A 21007-nucleotide genomic window follows, 5' to 3' on the forward strand; every position below is an offset into this window, starting at 1 on the left:
GACTAGGAAGTTGGTCCCCCAGAGGTGCCCCTACCGTCCCCCTTGTCTGTAAATCCCATTGTATTGTATCTAGGGCAAACCTAGAGTTTAAATAGCTGTCATGTTTTGAGTCTTTAATTATTCAAATAGAAGGGCTTGCTGGGAAGAATGATAGTGTGCCAAATGCGCGAGCCTGTGAATTACTTTGTTTCTTCATTTCTCCCCCCCCCCCCCCGCCCCTGTCGCCCATCTCTGAATTCTATTTGTCTGGAAACCAATAATTACAGAATTCCACGTGACTAAATCCCTATAAAATCGAGGCAAGATTTCATGTATAATAGTGTTAACTAGGGTGAAATATTTCCCGAGGCTACAGAAGAGGTCACAAGGGGCTAAGGGACAAAGACACACACTCTAATTCTCTAATTCCATCTTTAATTAAACTTCCTGGTTAGGCCACTGGTGGTATATACTTTCGCCTTCTCTCCCTGGTTTGATTTGCCTCTGAAGGAAGGATTTGTCTTCCTGTGGGGTGTGACAGTTGTCTTATTCTTTCATTCTTTTTAGTAAGGACACTCATTTCTCCAAGTTCAGTCTTAACGAATTAAGGGGAAATGAACAGGATAACGGAAACTTCGCCTCTGAAAACGGAGAATTAGTTGGAGGAAGACACAGACACACCTGATTTATAAAAATACCGAGTTGCAGCACCCAGTTGCCCCGAGAGCTGTTATGCTTTTCAAACGTTCTGCTATTTGTTCGTTTGTTTGGCTGACTGACGTAGAGCCATCCCTGTGTATTTCAAATTTCTTATTCTTTCACTTTTCTTTTGAAGGACTGTGCAGCTCTTGATAGCCTTTCACCAGGTGCGTTGTAATAAGAACAACAACATAAAACCTTCCCGAAGACTGTAATAAAAATATAAAATGAAACAATCCCTTCAGTTGGTTATGGTTAGTGCTGGGTTCCAACCTGCCTCTGGAGGTAGGCCCAGGAAATGGCTTTGATGGCTCTTAAAGGAGGCTGCAAAGTTAAATGTTTTTAATCTTACCTCTATTCAGTATCTTGGCAAGACAGGCTTGCTTCTTAAGAATTTTATGGCTTAAAAAAATTAGACCTTGACCTTTTACAGAACTCAACCAAGTTCCACTGAACTAAATTCCACCAGGAAGGTCTTTGGTTTGGTGGAGAATATTAGTGCAGCAGTCGGTCCCTTTTCTGTAAACTTTTGTTTGTTTCGGGCAGTGTTTGAAAACTTGAGAGAAAGGGTAACAAAAGTGGCCATCAGCTAGATGATTGACATCTGAATTCCTAGTTTGGTTCTCTTTTCTGCTATGCCTCTTCAAAAGGACAGTATGTGTGTGCTATTTAGCACACACCAAGGGATAAGAGATAGAGCAGAGTGTATCTTCTGAAGTTACCTAGGCCTTGGTCGAGTCTTTAACTGTGTGAGCTGAATAACCCTGGTTGTCTCAGTTTCTTTTGCTGTATCCAAGGTGAGTTGGCCTTTGCTTTGCAATGAGAGAGAGAGAGAGAGAGAGAGAGAGAGAGAGAGAGAGAGAGAGAGAGAGAGAGAGAGAGGCTCCCTGGCTCTTTGAGACACTGCACTGAAGTGATGTGGGAGTCAGATTGTGCTGGGATACTGAAAACAGAGGTAACAAAAACAATCACAGATAACATTTAGGGTTGGGATTAAAAAAAATCTGTGAGTTGTGCTGCAGTTCAAATCCATAGCATTTCCATTTTAAGCTATGCAAAGCACACTGATGTGCATATTTTTGATGAGAGCTATTCTGAAATTTGAACTTTGAAAACAATCTCTTTGATGAGTCATAGAGCAAATTTTGCATATGAGGATACCAGTGAGAGCATATAGAATCTAATTTCTACAGCCTAACAATTCTTTCTTTTTTATTATTATTATTTAAAAAGAAAACAAACTATCTTTTTCCTTTTTTTTTTTCATTTTACCTACCAATCCCAGTTCCCACTCCCTCTCCTCCTCCCATTCCCTCCACCTACCCTCTCTACCCCCATCTACTCCTCAGAGAGGGTAAGGCACATTGCTTTGGGGAAGGTCCAAGGCTCTCCCTACTACATCTAGGCTGAGCAAGGTATTCATTCAAGGAGAAGAGGTTTCAAAAAAGCCAGTACAAGCAGTCAGGATAAATCCTAGTGCCACTGCCAGTGGCCCACAGTCTGTTCCAGCCATACGACACCCACATTCAGAGGGACTAGTTTGGACCTGTCCGGCTGGAGTTGGTGAAGTTGGTGAACTCCCATTAGCTAAGGTAAACTGTTTCAGTGGGTGAACCCATCATGGTCTTGATCTCTTTGCTCATATTCTCACCCCTCCCAATCTTCAGCTAGACCTTAGGAGCTCAGCCTAGCATTTTTTTTTAAAACATCTATTTGTCTAGTCCCGAAGAAAAAAAGCAAAAAACCAAAACCCTGTAATTTCTTTCTATCAAGCTGCAATGAAAAGGTTTGTTTTCCTTTTTATATTGTATTTAGGACCCACTATCCAGTTTGTTCTACTAGCCTGAGTAACACAGAATATGGATAATACATGAACTACAAGGAAATGGTCTCTGTATGCTGAAAGACTTAAAATTGAGATTTGCTCAATTCACTCAATTATTGGGAATTAGGTTCTGTACAAATATTAAGTTTCACTTCTATTGAGATATAGAAGAAACAGTAGTATTTCCATGTTAGAAAGAGCTGGATTTTCCTAGCTGGTCAATTAATCTTGGATTGCTGACTATACATATTTTAAAGCCCACATCCTTTTGGGGTTTACAGAGGGGGAGAAGTTACAATTAGCTTGTAAAATTGCGGCTTTGTATTGCCAAAAATGATCAGTTGGTTCAAATAATTTTCCAGTAGAGAAATCAAGGAAATAATTTCCTTCCAGTTTCCTGAATTGCTGCTTCTAGAACTTTCCACTTCTTTTGGGTGTTCAGTTTAGGAAAAAAATAGTGATTTGTTAGCTCGTTAGAGAATTTTATTTGTGGTAGAAAAGGTTGTCCTATTAAATTAAAAAATTCTGAGACTTTTTATTTGCTTACTTGAGATGGTTCCTCAACACACACACACACACACACACACACACACACACAGATACATTCATACAGACACACACATAGACACACATCTTTTTTTTTGAGAAAAAATAATATCATTCCCAAGACACATACAAGTATACAAATGGTTAGAAAACTTTGAAAATAATTTTTAAGAACCTGTAGGCCTACCCAAACAACTCTAAGTAGACATTGCGAGGCTAACAGAGAGTAGATTATCAGAGAAATCGGTGTTAGAAAAAAACTGAAAATTTGCCGTGTGGTTTCATCCATTCAACTTGCAATTATTAAGCACCTACTGTGTGCCAAGAGCCCAGCATGAGCAAGTCAGGGAGAAGGCCTTGTCCACACAGAGTTTATTTTCTGGGGATATTGATCATTAGGTAAAACATGGTCTTGATCCTCAGGATTAATTCTTGCTGGTCCTTGCCAACCCAACCAGGCTTTTTCTTCAGAAACCGGAGATGATTTTGATGAATTGACCTGACAGTGCATGACACATCATATTTACTTGGGAGAATTTAATAACCCCAGAGAGTCCCCAAGGAAACATGAAAATTTCTGCATACCTTTATCCTAATGGGATCATAGTAACAGAATGTGGCCGTGAGGGTTTAGGGTTCTACGGGCAGAGGTTCTGGAAAGGCCTTTATCTCTGTTGGACCTTTCACCTACATTCACTGTGGAAAGAGAAATCAGAGCAACAGAAATCCGGAGTGGGGACGGAAAGGGGTCTGTGGAAATGAATGGCTTCCTTGGGGAGTGGGTGATTTGTTTCTCTAGGGGTGTGTAGTATTTACAATTTAAACATACATGTAAAAAGTAACATTTGTGGACAAAGTGTGGCAGGAAGTGTTGTATATATGTATATGCTTGGGAATTAGGGGAGGGAAAAGAGATGATAGGGACTAGTTGCTAGAAGTTCTTCTTCTGTTGTCATCCAACATCTGCCACGCTCTCACCTGAGACTGTGTCAGAAATGCACATTTGAAGGGCCCAGACCCAGCTACTGAATCCTGAAATGCCAGGCTGTGTTTCCCTGAGGCCTCTGAGTGATTCTTCGGATCTCGACACCTGAGGACTACTGTTCTAAAACTGTGTGCAAGTCAGTACTTGGTTATTTGGCTCACTTTTATCAAGTGGATGTTTGTTATTTATTTATTTATTTATTTATTTATTATGTATACAATATTCTGTCTGTGCATGTGCCTGCAGGCCAGAAGAGGGCACCAGACCTCATTACAGATGGTTGTGAGCCACCATGTGGTTGCTGGGAATTGAACTCAGGACCTTTGGAAGAGCAGGCAATGCTCTTAACCACTGAGCCATCTCTCCAACCCCAAGTGGATGTTCTTATAGGGTGTACTGGGAGCTGTTGAACTTTATAATGTAACACATGGCATATTTCATTTTGAATCTCCCTTTAAAATATCCTCTCAGTTAAAGGAAGCCAGGTTTTAAAGTTAGTATCTAAAATAGGATCTATCTCAATGAGATAATGTTATATTAAATTAGGTGAGGGTAAGTTGAAAAAACATGTGCGTGACATAACACACACTAAATGTACTCCATGTAATTCTTGCTTTATGTGAAGTGCATTTGTGTCCAGCTATGTTTAATTTGTCAGATGACGTGGCTAACTTACTGTTTCCTCATTTCAATCTGTGGGTGTGCATCAAATATAAAAGTATTGAAATGATAGAACACTCATAACCACACCTAGAAATTCACTTTACCTTTCGGAAAGTTTATAATTTGTACTAAAATACAGTGACATTTTCATTTTTATGGGACAGAATTAGGCTTGATCTTGAGACGTTATGGGGATAGGGAGAAAGCTCCCAGGCCTGACAATCTGAGTTTGGTGTCCTGGACCCACATGGTAGAAGGAGAGAACCAACTCTGGGAAGTAATCCTCTAATTTCCCTATGTTTGTTGTTACTCCAGTGCCTTTATACCTACCTCCAAATATGTAAATAATAAACATTTTTTAAAAAAGGTTAGATCAATAGCTTGGAAGGATAGCATACACTTATGATTCCAACTGTCTGGAGGCTAAGGCAGGAAGATAATGAATTTGATTGGAGCTAGGACTCCACATTGAGTTTGTAGCTAGCCTTGGCTAAGTAGTTGACCCTTGTGTCAAAACAATATCAACAACAAATTAGAATTATAGAACACATTGTGTCTTTGTACTGCTTGTCTGGTCCTACCAGCCTGAGTTGGACAACAATTACTTTGATGCTTACAGAAGTTATTTATTTTTGTTGTTTGTATAAATGGTGTGTGTGTGTGTGTGTGTTGGCACACTTACATGCTAGGTCATATGTGGCGGTCAGAGGACAACTGTGTAGAAGTCAGTTCTCTCCTTTCAAGTTCATGTGGGTCCTGGGGGAACAAACTCAGGTTGTCAGGTTTATGTGGCATGTAACTTTAGCCACTGAGCCATCGCGACACCTCTACCTTGATGGTGACATGAAGAATCTTCAGTTTTCTGGCTGGTGTGCCTATTTGCTACAGCACATCTCAATCCCTCCTCTGAAGGCTCCCTAGTTCTTTGGGCGGAGGTTTTAGGGTGCATTTGAATGTGCTCAGGAGCGAACACTGTGGTTCCTCCTCCTGTCTCAGACTCTGTCCCTGATAGCCATGGACAGCACACTGTCCCTTGCCCCCAGTGTTTGGTAAGGGCAGCTCTCCTGCCCAGTGCCCAGGTCTTGCGTGTCTTCGATTCACAGACAACACTTGTTATAGATTATATAGATTGTCAGATGCTCTCGTATGGGAAAGACTAGCTGTGAAGGCACTAACACTTTTGACAGAAACAAGGCGAATCATGTACCAACTCTTTCCTCATGAAATGGTGGCCTAGAAATGGCACCCCTGGTGTCCAGCTCTTTAAGCTTGTCTTTCTTTAAGAATTCAGATCTCGCTTTTATGTGAGAAGTGGGTTGTTCATTCTGTTTCTGCCTCATCTCTGGTTCCCACTTCTCTTTCTAGTAACCTGCATATTAAGTAATAAAGCTCACCCCTCCCTATTAATTTAAAAAAGATGCAGGCTGCTTGGGGAGAAGTCATCGTAGGGTCAGCTTCAGGGTCTTTGGTCCTGTGCAGTCATGCAGCATCCTGAGAAGGGTCTAAGCACTGGTTAAAGCTGTCTTGAAATTTGTGATAACTTCTGAACGAGGGGCCTGCCCTTCCCTTTTTGCCCTGGGCTCCTGCAGTCAGGCAGCTAATCCAGACTGCTACCCTGCCTCAGCCGAGATGCAGACTTTGAACTTCACTTTAGGGATGGTTCACCGAACAGTGTCTCCCTTTTGGATTAGTTCTTAAGATTACCATTAATAAAACAGAATTTCTCCTTAAAGCACTTCTCAGGAGATGAGAGATAATGATATTTTTATAGGACTGGCAAAGCCTATAGCATATGGGAATCCTGCAATAGCTTACTATTGCCCATTCTTTTTAGATACCCAGTCAAGTTTAAAATATTTTTAGTAACAACTTTTCTAGCATAAAGGTTAATAGTATATTATTTTATAATTAAAATTTAAAGTTAGCATACAAAATAATGGGTTTCATTTTGGCATTTTCATATATGTATGTTGTTAACTCTCATTTGTCCTCTCCCATCATTAGTAAACAAATTAAAAGCTGGGTATAGCGGCATATATCTGAAATCCCAGCACTTGGGAGAATGAGGCAAAATTTTTGAGTTCCAGGCCAGCCTGGGCTATGTAGGGAGACCGTTTTTCATTTATTACATGGACAAATGCTAAGCACAAGGCTGTGGAAATGGAATAAGCCTAATCCTTGTTTTCTAAGATCTCAAAATAGCAAATATCCAGCGCAAATTTTTCTGGGGGCTGGAGGGGGAATTGCTGCAGGAAGACAGAGTGCAGGGGGGGGTCATAAATATTATTTAATAACCCTATAGAGGTATATGGAGGGGCCTGGTGTCTTAAGAAGACATTGAGAAAGTACTTTAGGCTTCCAGTCACGGCGGCTGGGGAGACTGGCCTTTTGATTTAACTTTATATACTGTTCTGTCGTGTCCCCCCCCCCCCCCCCCCCCCGTGTTTTTAGCCTCAGCGCCTCAGTCAGACGAAGGCTCCGACATCGACTCTGAACCTGACCTACCGCTGAAGAGAAAGCAGCGCAGAAGCCGGACCACCTTCACGGCCGAGCAGCTGGAGGAACTGGAGCGCGCTTTCGAGAGAACCCACTACCCAGACATCTACACCAGGGAGGAGCTGGCCCAGCGGGCCAAGCTTACAGAAGCCCGAGTACAGGTACTGATGCCCAGACATTGACTCATCTAGGAAGACACCACCACCACGGTGGGGAAGGGGGGGTCTCCTCTTGGGAAACGTTTTTGTTGTTTGTTTGGTGGTGAAGTTTCACTAAGTATGAGGCTGGTGTGGGCTCATAAGCCTCCTGCCTCAGCCTCCTGAGTGCTGTTCTTACAGATGTACAATACAACTCCCAGATGAAAAGTGTTTGAAACCAAGAAAACCACATTAGCAATAGTGCTTAGTGAACGCGTATCTGTAGGCTTTGGTTATTGCTATGAATGTTATGTTTATGACACGGACGTTCATTTCATTTTGTGCATCCCGGTGGTGTACCAGAGACTATATGGCTGCTGCGGGTGGTTGCCAGATTAATAGCAAACATATTTGGAGTGGCCATTTTGCATCAGGCACTATTTGAAGTCTTGTATTTCACATGGGTTAACTCATGAATTATCACTAAAACCCTTGTCTGACATAGTTACTATCCCCAATCAATGGATGAGGAAATAGAAACTTCAGCTTGTTAAAAAAAAATTATCTAAACTAACGCTGCTGCCTGATAGTATAGAAACCTCTGGATTCCACGTGCTTTGTCTGTGGCCTTTCCATTAGGAAAATGTGGAAAGTCCTTTCATTTACAGATTGGAGACTCTGGAAGCAATTATATTATTTTAATAATATAATTATGATATCTGATTTTGGTTGTCAATTTGACACACCTAGGCAGAGGAAAGTGTCCAGCTGAGGAATTGCCTCCATCAGATTGGCCTATGGGTATGTCTGTGGGGCATATATATAATATATATAATATATATATATATATATATATATATATATATATATATATTGGGTTTTCGAGACAGGGTTTTTCTGTAGCTTTGGAGCCTGTCCTGGAACTAGCTCTTGTAGACCAGGCTGGTCTCGAACTCACAGAAATCCGTCTGCCTCTGCCTCCTGAGTGCTGGGATTAAAGGTGTGCGCCACCACCGCCCGGCTGTGGGGCATATTTTTGATTGCTGATTGATGTAGGAGAGCCTAGCCACTGTGGGTGGTACTACCCCTAGATACCATCCTTAGGTGGTCTAAGATTGTTCAAGAAAATAGTTTGAGCATGAGCCAGAGAAATCAAGCCAGTCATCAAGATTCCTCCATAGTCTCTGCTGCGGCTCCTGCCTCCACATTCATGTCTTGGCTTCCTTGGGCAGACGATGAACTGTAAAGCATGAAATGAAATAAATCCTTTCCTCCCAAGTTGCTTTTGATCGTGTTTATCACTGCAACAGAAAAAAAACTAGGTTAATCATGTTTGATTCTCTTTTATCTTTTTACATGACTGTATGTGGCGTGTGTGTATGCGTGTGTGTGGTGTATGTGTAGGGTGTGTTTGTGTGTGTGGACTGTGTGTGTAGTGTGTGTGTATGTGGTGTGTGAGGTGTGTATGTTGTGTGCGAGTATTTGGTGTATGTATGGGGAGTATGTGTGTGGTGTGTGTGTATATGTGTGGTGTGTGGTGTGTGTGTGTTACATGTGGAGGTCAGAGAACAACTTGTGGGGTCAGTTTATCCTTCCTCCACATGGGTTCTAGGGATTGACCTCTGATCAAGCTTGGTTTCAGGAATCTTTAACCAGCTGAGTCATTTCTACAGCCCCGAGTTTTGAACTCTTAGGAGGACTCCTAGAAAAGGCAATTTCAGTTAGCACGTCTCTCTTGAGTGTACAATAATGTTCTCTTAACAAGTGGTATACTTTCACTTCAAGTTTTGGGCACATTGCACAAGACTAAGGGATTCCCAGCACCCCTTATCAACCTGGAAGTTGACTTTCTCTATCTGGAAATGCCACACGATGCACCCAGCATTTCATAGTTGAAGTCAGGCTGGTACTTTGGCCGGGAGCTACTCAGGTGTTGATGTGGTCCCTTATCAACACTTTTACCTGTCCATTACATAACCTTGTCTGTTGAAACAGCTTCTTCCAGCTGCAGAGTCTAGGGAGAGGAATGGCTTTATTCAGCCTTCTGTGTGATCTGTCATACCAGAACCTTTGAAAGGTGAAGAGATGGACTAGCAGTTCTCTCCAGGAGCTGCTGTGGTCCAGTAAAGATAATGATAACCATATGAATAACCACAAACAAATGAACAGAGCAGATGTGTCAAGTGTCGATAGAATTGCATCATGTGGGTGGAGAAAAAGAAGAGTTGAGATTTTGGAGAAAATGTTGGCCAAATATTTATTGGTCAGAGATGGGGAGGGGAGCATACTCAGCCTAGGGCAGAACAAAGGGACAAAGCTGGAAGTGCCTGGGCTCTGTGTGATGACCACTCAGTTTTCTAGCCAGGTATTCTGGAGAGATCAGGAACTAGTCCTTTCTGGTTGGAGTATGGAAAGGAGGGAGAAGAATGGGTGCATCCCGTGAAGGCTTAGCTATGGTGCTACCTGGCTCACATTTGTAAAGAGCACTAGGGACTGTGGCAAGAAATAGAGCACGGCGTTGGCAAAGATGGGATGATGGCGAAAGGATTCTGAGGTAGCAGGTAGGCAGCTGTTGTGTAAGCTGGAGGGAGGATGGAAGGGTGAAGAGAAGGACCACAGACATGCCAGGCTTCTCAAGACTGATTATTTAACATCGGGAGTATTGAAGTGTAGAGACTGCTCAGTGGTTAAGGCACTTGCTAAGCAAGTATGAAGCCCATAGCCATGATCTCCAGAATTCAAGTAGATGCTGTTGGGCATGGCGGCATGTCTGTAATTCCAGCCTCAGAGGGAAGAGACAGGGCATCACTAGAGAAAGCTAGCTAGCCTCAGACTAGCCCTATTGGCCAGCTTTGGGTTCAACTGCGAGACTCTGCTCCAAGAGATGAGGTGGAAGAGATTGAAGCTGATTCCCAATAACATCAGTCTTGAACTTTCACATGTACACGAACACAGATGCATGGATTCTTATCCATGTGAACACACACACACACACACACACACACTGAAAAAAATTGAATTTATCTACCTATTTCACTGGGACAGGGTGCTCCGCTCCTCACAGGACAGAAACCATCTTCTTTAGCCATGGACCAGGATGCTTTTCCTCTGCATCCCAGTGGACTGGACTGAGGGCATTAATAGTTCTCATATGCTGCAACACTGCAACCACAGGTATAGCATCTATCTTGCTTCTGTTAGAGTCTTGTGAGCGCCCAGTTTAAAACCAAGGTGAGGTCCAACGATTTCTCATTGAATGTCCACTCTGTTTCCTCTCTTAGCTCTTGTACTTCATGGCTGGCCCAGCCGGTGTACTGAAAGGCTGGTCCACAGTCAGTTCTGAATGCAGTGTGAATAGAAACTAAACTTTAGAACGACGAGACAAAGAAAGAGTGAGAATCTGAAAATCCTCACTCTATCTTATTCTTGCCTTCATCAAAAACGATGGAGGGGACAGAATGCGTTTCAAACCCAGACGGCTTGCACAAGTCCCCAACATTCTCGTCTGGCTCAGTGGAGGCCAGAGCACAATAATAACAAGCCTATTAACTTTCAGAGGACATGGGATCAAACCAATAAAGAGCGGTTTATATTTTTATATATGGTTACCTCCCCGCGAAAGCAGGGCCCTCATTAATGTAACAGCTGTCTTAATGTGGCTTTAACCCGGTGACTCTTTACATTCCGTATGGCTTCTTTAGCTCCCTTGAGACACATCATGTCTTGCACCGGGCTATGATCTACAGCCTAACAAATTCCCCAGAACAGCCAGCACATGGATATTTTACTTAACCCAGCAGGAAAAAGAAGAGGGCAGTTAATCACTGATTAAAATGCCAGCCGAAAAGGCTGGGGTCCTTGGGAAGAGCTGGGAAAGCAGTAGCTAAATCAACTCACTTTGAATGATAGCCAGAGAGTGTGAGTTACTTTAATTTGGGGGCACCTGGGAAAAACCAAACCTCAAACCCTCAAAGCCCAAACCATGTCTACATTCCACATTTTACCCCTCGGAGGGAAAATATTTCCAGTCTCTTCTGGATGGAGATGAAACTAAAGCTATAATAACTTGGGCCTTTGTCAGTGTTGCGTAGAAATTTGTTTGGACACTTGTGTTTCTCGCTGCCAAATCCGAGCGCGCAGCAAGCTAAGGTTCTCTGTTGTGCAGCAAAGCTCCATCTAGAAATAATGTCAGAAGAAGAGGAAGAAGCAAAGTGAAATCAGAAAAAGAAAAAGACAGACTAGTTGCTGAATTCTTTGGGTAGCTGCTCTAAAGCAAATAACAGGAGCATGAAGGTTTTATCGAGACAGAATTACTTGCAGATATTTGTGGCATGCAAGCGTTTGAGTAAGTATTTCATCTCAGAATGAAGTAGGTGAGTTTCTTACTGTCAAGAGGAGAAAAGACATGAAGGACAGCTAACTGTGGAGACAACATTTGGCCACAACATAGGAAGTGCAGCTTTTGGTTCTAGTTTGCCGAGATGTTTTGTTGAGCTTGGGTTAGTTTTTTCTATTTAAGTATGGGGTGATTATAACAGGTGATCTCAGCCTGGTTTCAAGGATCTCCAGGGTAATTATGGGTAGATTTCAGGACATCTGGGCAATATAAGTTGTGTGTGCATGTGAGCATGTGTGTATGCGTGTATGTGTGTGGTGTGTGTCTGTCTCTCTGTGTGTGCCTGTGTGTGTATACACATGTGTCTATCTGTACAAGTTTTAACTAGAGACAGTGTCTCTGTTTTTCATATTTTCAAACATTAGCTCCCCTTTATCGCCAAACTGAAAGCTACTAGGGGAACTTGGAGAGATGGCTCAGTGGTTATGAACACTTGGTACCCATGCAGAGGACCCTGGTGGCAATTCCTCAGAACCTACATGGCAACTCACAACCATCTATAACACCAGTCCCAGGTGATTTAGTGCTCTCCTTTGGCTTCCTTTGGCACCAGGCATACACCGGCAGGCAAAACACCATACACATAAATTAAAAAAATAAGAAAAAGGAAAACAATCTATTAGGTGGCACGATCTCTCAAGATGTTCTGTACTAGAAATTTGGGATTCTCAGGAAAGCCCAAAGGAGTCTTAAAGTTACTTGGCATACCTCTACTGTTTAGAAGGTAGGATAGGTATAGAAAACCCCGACTCCAGAATGGATCGAAATGGTGGTCACCTGCCACTCTCCACCCCACCTTGTTCTTGATGTGTCAGGATGCAGATGACTGGGCTTGCGTGTGTCCGTGGACCTGTTACAAATGTGAGAACATGGCTGTCCTCCTCCTCTGCCTGTTCTCCCTCCACCCATAGCCTAAAGCTGGGGAGCAGCAATGATGGGAGGGAGGTCTGGGAGAGGCAGGGCAGTGGAAGAGGAAGGAGATGGGATGAATGAGAGGGTCTGGAGGAACCAGCACTAAGTGCTGAGGTTACCTACTTGGCTTGCAGCAGGTCTCCTTGACGTGGTAGCAGGACAAGTCACAGAAGCTAGTGGTCAGCCTTTTACAACCCTGTGGCATTCATTGCCTTTCAAAGGATGGAGTATGATGCTTTCCTTCCCATTTGTCAAATTGCATTTGAAATAACCCATCTGGAACAATGTAGGTTACACTGCCTTTGAGGACAATCCAAAAAATGTGAACAAGTAATTTATTGATGGGTAAAATTAGGCTCACACCATGGTACAATTAGCACTAATCCATGAAACTTGGAAGCAAATTTGACCTAAGCCACCATTCAAGTCAAACTGGCTCTCCATTGTTTGAGGTGTTCTGTGGGCACTTCTCTGTTTACTCAAAGGCTTTGGCTGCTGACTTCAGAGTAAAGGACAGCAAGCCAGGCTTTAATTAGGTTTTCTCAGAAGCGCTCATGTGAGCTTTTAATTTAGCAGTTAGTATTTATTGAGCATTTAATATCTCCTAAGCATCCTTGTAAGTGCTTTGCCTTATTGTCCTCGTAAATTATCTCAACAGGGTCCTGCAGAAGTTCTATGCACTTCCCATTTAGCAAAGGAGAGGCCAGAACTCCCCAAACACTGAGCAAAGCGGTCAAGGTCAAAGTGGTGTCAAGTGGGGAGCTAGGGCTTGACTTTTGACTGGCCTAGTGGTGTAAAAAGCTTTCCTGCATTTTCCCTGTGGAAGTACTAATCTCCCCTCCCTAAAGTTATTCAGGGTTGAGTTTGAACAAGTTGGCACTTTCCTCATGGAGGAAAGTTTAAAAGCAAAACAAAACTATCTTTTCTCATTTTACATAGGAATCCCAGTTCCCACTCTCTCCCTCCTCTATTCCTCCACCTCACCCTGCCCCCCCACCCGCACCCCATCCACTCCTTAGAGAGGGAAAAGCTTCCCATGGGCAGTCAACAAAGTCTAGCACATTGTTTTGAGCAATGACGAAGGTCCTTCATGGAGGGAAATTTTATGAAAATTTTATTCTTATTTTGAAACCCATTATCTTTTTCCCCCTTATGGTTACTATGACGTTACAGAGAACTTGGAATGGTTTGAATTTTACCATTCAATAGCTGGATATTATTTTTTGGATATTATTTATTATATTGTGGAAATGCACATGAAGATCATTTTTAAAGAAGTATAGCTATATTTTATTGGCAGTCTCCATAGCAGGTAAAATTACCAGGTAAAAATGAGCCAAGTGGTATATTTAATGTATTTGATGTTACACAGACAACTACGGGCAATTCACTATATATGATAGTAGACTATCAAGTAATGGATGTTTCTTTCCCTCATTTGCTTAGCTTGTTAGCAGTTATGGGAAAGCCAGAAGAGGTGACGTGGAGAGAGTAGAATTACATGAACTTCTAGATCACAGAATTACACTTAACAGATAGATAGCTGACTTTTCAAACCTTGTGTTTTCTGCCTTATTGGCAAAAAAATTCTTAGAACAGCAAGAGCCAGTTTGTTTCTGTTGCTATAGTTACTCTTTTCAAAATATGGAGACATTTCTTCAAAAACATATATTTTTTAAATGTGTGTGTTTTGACTGCATGAATGTCTGTGTACCACACGAGTATCTAGTGCGTGAGGATCCCAGAAAAGGGATTCTTATTCCCTACAACTGGAGCTGGAGATGGTTGTGAGTCATCACATGGGTACTGGGGAATTAAACCGGGGTCTTCTGGTGCTCTTAACTGCTTAGCCGCCCCTTCATCCCCTAAGAAGGAGACATTTCTAACCACTGTAACCAACTCATAAATTCTCTAGACCTGTTGGGGATGGAACCATTCTGAATTATGCATTCACAGTAGATTATGTGTTGATTGCCTTTTAAGAATTGATAATTCACTGCTGAGTTATGGAAGGCGCCCGCCCGAGTAGCGGGATTACTTTTCTCCTTCAGTTACGTATAGGGTGATGACAACAATTCCAGTATCCCATGCTCGCTTGGCAAAGGTATTGAAAATAAAGGTCATTTCAAGGGCAACTTCTTTTTCCTGCTGGAAATTAAAGATGCTGCCTGAGTTTCAAAACACGAGGCAAAGGCCGAGTCCCGTTTGCAGCACCAGTCTGTTTTCCCTTTAAGCGATGCGTTTGGCAGGCATGGTGGGTTGAGAAGCACAGAGGTTAGCATTGGTCGGATCATTAAAAGCCTCTAATTAAATGCCCAGAAAAGACAGGTAGGCCGGTCCTCACTGGCCTGGTTTTTCTCTCCATGTATAGGGAGCCTCAGCTTAAATGTTGGGATTATTTCCTTTGGGAATCCTGAACTTCCGGTTGAAAGTTTGTTTTTCAGTAAAGCTTTGCTTCTCAACTGTTTTTCTTGACTTTTTAAAAATATATATAATGCTTGAGTTTGAACCTGAGACCTTTTTGTGCTAGGAAAATTCTTTATTATTGAGGTATACCCCTAGCTCTTTCCTGTCATTTGTTTTGAATCGTAGCTACAATAGGTACTATGCAATAAACATTTAAAAATAACCCCCTAGTGAGCTTGTTCTATATCTCCAGTAATTACTAGTGTCAGTTTGGAAACATAAAATGAGTGCAAACTTCAAATCCGTAGCCACTTCGTTGTTTAGATTCTGTCTTTTGAAAGTAATGTGGAAAGTGATGATAATTGTTCATCATTACTTAGGCAAAGACGAAACTCTACTTCTTTCTTTTCTTTCTTTCTTTCTTTCTTCTTTCTTCTTGTCTTTCCGTGCCTTCCTTCCCTTGACTGCACTTACTTCCTTACCTTCCTTCTGACCCGCCCATCACTCACGCCACTCAACTACATCCCCTACATACACCTCACTCCCTCCCTCCCTCCCTCCCTTCCTTCCTTCCTTTCTCTCTCTTTGTTGTTTTTTGTTTTTGTTTTTTCAAGATAGGGTTTCTCTGTGTAACAGCTTTGACTGTCCTGGAACTCACTTTGTAGACCAAGTTGGCTTTGAACTCATAGAGATTCACCTGCCTCTGCCTCTTGAGAGCTGGGATTCAAGGCATGTGCCACCATGCCTGGCTTTAGACCTCTACTTTTTGACATTGGTCTATGACATTGGTAGAATGCTCTTTGACACAGTGGAATGCTGAGCTTCATGGGGAGCTCAGGCATAGCCAGCCCTGGTCAATCCAAGCGGGTTTATTAATCTAAAGGTTCTAGAAGACAGAGGATAGAGGATTGAACAGCCTGCTTCAGCAATAGCCAAGCACAGGGTTCTGAGTGCTTCATGGAGGCGTGCACTGGAATTCAGGATGGTGACCTCATGAATGAAATCACCTCAGGGCATCTCTAGAAGTTCACTTCTCACAGGATAGCACGGAAATTTGGAACTCTGTGGCATGCAGTTGATTTTCAATTCCAGAAGGGTCTTTTGAACTTGTCATTTTATCATGTTTGACTATAGTATATGGCAGGGTAAGTACCTCCAGGCATGAATTCTCACCCCTAGTCTCTTCCACTAACTTGGATGATGCCAAGATCTTTCTTGGTTTTCTTCCCATGATGCCTCTGGGAGTCATTAATAGTTTAGACTCGCAGAGAGAAAACACAACCAAATGCCAGCTTGAAATAGAGTGTTTATGGTACTGTTATACCAGGTGGCAATTTATCAAGCCAAGTGAAGCTCTGATTCAATTACTTTTCCACATGGGAAAATACTAAATTACACTGTTTTCCCCTTGGAAACATAAGGGGTATGAAAAGGTAACATTTGGGGCTGGTGAGAAGGCTTAGTGGGCCAAGGTGCTTGCCACCAAGCATGATGACCCGAGCTTAAGCCCTGGTGCGCATACAGTGGAGGGAATGGACTCTTGCAAACTATCTCCTAATTACATTCTAGACAAGGGCGGTCCCTGTTGAATTCTCTTTTCTTAGCCAGGCTGGTCACATCTTTCTACTCTCTACTGTGACCTCTATCTAGAAAAATAATCCTTATAATAATTACATCCAACTTTTAAAATGAGCAGAAATTTTGTCCCCACTTTGAAGTCTTCCTGATTCCTTGACTTCCTAACACAGAGCTTCCATGTCTGGTGAGCAATTCTTCTGGGCTCCTTGAAGGAGGCCGCCTGAATGAGATCTCCTCATTGCATCCCTTCCTATCCCTTCCGCCTCAAATGTGATGTTCTTTGTGTTAAGTTTTGGAGAACTTTCTATACAAATGCTAATACTTTTGGTTGATAGGAGTCTCTTTTTGTGGTATGGTAAATACTATGTGTACACCCTGGAAAATCTACTCTAAGTTTTACATTTTTTTGTTTGTTTTTGAGGCACGGTTTCTCTGTGTAACAGTCCTGGCTGTCCTGGAACTGGCTTTATAGACTAGGCTGGCCTCGAACTCACTGAGATCCGCCAGCTTACCTCCCAAGTGCTGGGATTAAAGTTGTGTGCCACCACTGCCTGATCGTTTTACATCTTACGCAGATTTAAATCATAGTTGGTCTATATCTTGAAGTATAGTAAAACCCTGTATAACACCATTCAACATGTTAGACATTCAATTATATTTCTGGTTGCTGTCTTTTCCTCTTCTCCATCGACCCACAAGAAAACTGAAGCTTTGAATTATTGGAAGAGAAATTATTTTCCAACAGATTTTTTTCTGAACATAGGTGATATTAGTACAGTGTTCAATACAGATCATTACATTGCATAACACAGGCACCAAAAGAAACTAATTCCGTTGCAAAATATACTTCATCAGCATCCATTTTAATTGAGGTCAGAGTGATGTTTCGCACTTTGAGAAAAGGTGGTAAAATGGTTCTACTTGCACGAATTTCTGTTTAATTCATGCGACGATATAGAACAGCGGTTCTCAGCATGTGGGTGGCAACTGCTATGGGGGGGTCAAATAACCCTTTCCTAGGGTTTACCTAAGACCGTTGGATAGCACAGATATTTACATTAAGATTCACAACAGGGGAAAAATTACAGTTATGAAGTAGCAATGAGAGTAATTTTATGTGTAGGGGTGTCCCACACCGTAAGGAACTGTATTAAAGGATTGCAGCATTAGGAAGGTTGAGAACCACTAGCTGGGACCTATACTTACACTGATTATAGACATACAGAAATAGACTGATATGAACACAAAGCCTAAGGCGTGGTGTCTGTAATTGGCAAGGTCAAATTTAGGACACGTGCCATATGTGTGACTGTTGGTGTGTGGTGGGGGTGTCCAAGTGACTCGAGATTTCCTGGAAAGCTGTGAGATGAGGGTAAGTGACGTTGGTGGCCGCAGTAGAGAATGCTTTTGTTCTGACCATGCCTACCAGCATCTGCCCAGGGTCCTTATCAGCTTTACTGACGCAAATCCACACAGGGTCCCTTCAGCCCCCTTCCTGACCCCTGATATTTAACGTTCCTTTCACCCCAACATACTATGGAAGACAGAGGACTCTTGCTTCTATTTGCCCTGTCAGTAGGGGCCTTTAATCTGTTTTAGCATGAAAAATTCATTAAGAATGTACTATTATTTCATCAGTGAAATCCTCAAATTTTAAATTAAATCCATAGGTCTGGTTTAGCAACCGCCGTGCAAGATGGAGGAAGCAAGCTGGGGCCAATCAACTGATGGCTTTCAACCATCTCATTCCGGGGGGATTCCCTCCCACCGCCATGCCGACCCTGCCAACATACCAGCTGTCGGAGACCTCTTACCAGCCCACGTCTATTCCACAAGGTATCGGAAGAAAAACGGGGAGATAAGGATGGAACTCCCAATAGCTTCCCACTGGCTGTTTCCCACAGTGATTCCTGCCTGTAATTCTGACATTGACGCTGTTAGTGTGCCTATCATCTGACATCAGCTGTCCCTGTACATACCCGCCTTGTCTCAGAAGTAGTTTGAGCTATATTTGATGCTCTTCAGATAAAACGTGCTATGCTGTAGCACTATTTCAATGTTTAAAAACAACACAACTTTCCCAAAGAGACATGGGATTCTCCACCTACCCCCACTTTTATTAAAACCTGAGCACTGTATTTATATTGCTGGTTGCAATCAACTTAGGATCTAGGATTATGACTAGTTGCAATAAAAGTTCAGAGAATGTGAGTGTTGGTAAAAAATTATAATTTGTTAGGGCAAGAGGGAAATGGGGTCATGTTAAATTGTAAGACTATTGTTTCGGGGTTGTGAAAGTGTGTTCCCAACACTTGGAACTCTGATGGTCTATTCAGGCATTGCGTTTGATGAGACATTTGGTACCTGTAGTGATTACCTTGTGTTCACTACCCAAATCGGCTTGTTAGTGTTGCCAGTGTGGTATCTGTGAGTATCTGGGTATCTGGAGGAGTGTGACCTGAGAGTTTCTACACAGTCATGAGCTTGGAGACACACGCCACCATAGATGTTAACCGTATTTGTTGTGTGATTTCACAACTGAGCTGTAAGAAATGCACTTGGAGTTCTCACAGCATCTGATCAAATGGATAACGACTACTGGGAACTTCTGTGTTGAACTCGCTCTGCTTGTCTACCAGAGAGCACCATGGTTGATCCTCTTCTTTGTTTCAGCTGTGTCAGATCCCAGCAGCACCGTTCATAGACCTCAGCCACTTCCTCCGAGCACCGTCCACCAAAGCACAATTCCTTCGAACCCAGACAGCAGCTCTGCCTACTGCCTCCCCAGCACCAGGCATGGATTTTCAAGCTATACAGACAGCTTTGTGCCTCCGTCGGGGCCCTCCAACCCCATGAACCCCGCCATTGGCAATGGCCTTTCACCTCAGGTCAGTTCTGTGTCTCTAGACAGATGATATGCCGTTACCAGAACCAAATAGCCAATTCCCCGAGGCAGGACTATAATGAATTGCCAAATGTAAACCATAATGTATTCTTTATACAAGCCACATGATTTCAGTTTTCGAGTTTCCTTTCTTTCTTCCCTTTCTACTGGAGGCTTCAAAAGTTGTAGCTTAGACTTAAAATTCAAGTGACTTCTAATGCAATCATGGGGATGCTGTGTTTATACTTAGTTGTCAAGGCGTTTGTCATATGCCTGCCCTGTCCTTAGCTCTGAGTTTTGGTTGAAAGCCTTACAGACTTGCCAGGGTTTCTTTTCTTTTGGTTTTTGTTTGTCTGTTTCAAATGGTATTTGGTCAGCTGACAGAATTTTGAGGAAAAGCCCTCATCCAAAAACACCAAGGCTCTGACATGACAATTGGAGAAGCAGAAATGTTGTAGGTAGAGAGAAGGGGAAGTCAAGAGGACGAGGGGGAGGGGAAAAGGGAAAGATGGGGTGGGAAAGTAGAAGAGGGAGGAGGAAAGAAAGAAAGGGAGAAGGAGGGAGGGAGGGAGGGAGAGGGGGGAGTGGGGGAAAGAGGAGAGAGAGGGGGAAGGGAGGAGGGAGAAAGAGAGAAAGAGAGAGAGAAAGAGAGAGAGAGAGAGAGAGAGAGAGAGAGAGAGAGAGAGAGAGAGAGAGAGAGAGAGAGAGAGAGAGAGAGAGAGAGAGACCCAGCTGAGGACTGCAGAACCTGGAATGAATGAGTTCTAAGAACACAAATTAGGGAAATTGCTAGTCTTTGGGTCTGTATAAATATTTGGACGTTGTAATTGTTTTTGTAATTTGCATTGGACTATGAGTTTTTCTTGAAGGATGGTATTAATAAATTGCCCTGATAATTGCATGTCAGAAGGATGGTTAAATTTCCTACATGTGGCATCTGTCTGGACTTGACATTATTAGCAGTTGTTTAAATACAGATAGCTTGATTTTATTAGAGAGAGAGAGAGAGAGAGAGAGAGAGAGAGAGAGAGAGAGAGAGAGAGAGAGAGAGAGAGAGAGAGAGAGCAGTTGGCCCAGGTGGTGAGGAGAGCCACCCACTAAATTTGGAGAAATGTCACAAAGGGATTGCAATCTATAATTGCAATCGAGGATCTCTTTGGGGCTGAGAGCGAGAGTTTTCAACAGCGTTATCTTTTCTCTTCCTCCCTTTTCCTCTTGGTGGTTAGAAAAACAGAGAGAAGCTCAGAGTGACAGAAATGGAAAGTGAAAAGACAATTATACTCAATTACACACTAATCACGGCCTATCACCGCTGCCTAAGCACCGAGAGGGCATTCTAATAGGCAGAAAATGAGATTTTAATGGCACAAAGGGTGGCCAAAATAACGACTCATATATCTTCGCCTTCCCCGGCTTCTTCAACTTGTGGTGTGCGTCTTCGGAGCGGAGCTCTTGCGCTCTGTGTAACGGTGATAACTCCGAGCAGCTGAGAAGTTCAAAG

The 21007-nt window shown here is 42.7% G+C and overlaps 1 protein-coding gene across 2 annotated transcripts in view; it reads left to right on the forward strand.

The window, feature by feature from the left end:
- Pax3 (paired box 3) overlaps positions 1-21007 on the forward strand; it is a 94655-nt gene that overhangs the window by 56541 nt on the left and 17107 nt on the right. For both annotated transcript variants that reach the window (XM_038339996.1, XM_038339997.1), the window contains exons 5-7: positions 7149-7354; positions 18293-18458; positions 19296-19510. In XM_038339996.1, coding sequence (XP_038195924.1) covers positions 7149-7354; positions 18293-18458; positions 19296-19510 — 587 coding nt within the window. The remainder of the gene's footprint in view (positions 1-7148; positions 7355-18292; positions 18459-19295; positions 19511-21007) is intronic.

This window comes from Arvicola amphibius, chromosome 8 (assembly GCF_903992535.2).
Source record: "Arvicola amphibius chromosome 8, mArvAmp1.2, whole genome shotgun sequence".
In the NCBI taxonomy this organism is placed as follows: domain Eukaryota; kingdom Metazoa; phylum Chordata; class Mammalia; order Rodentia; family Cricetidae; genus Arvicola; species Arvicola amphibius.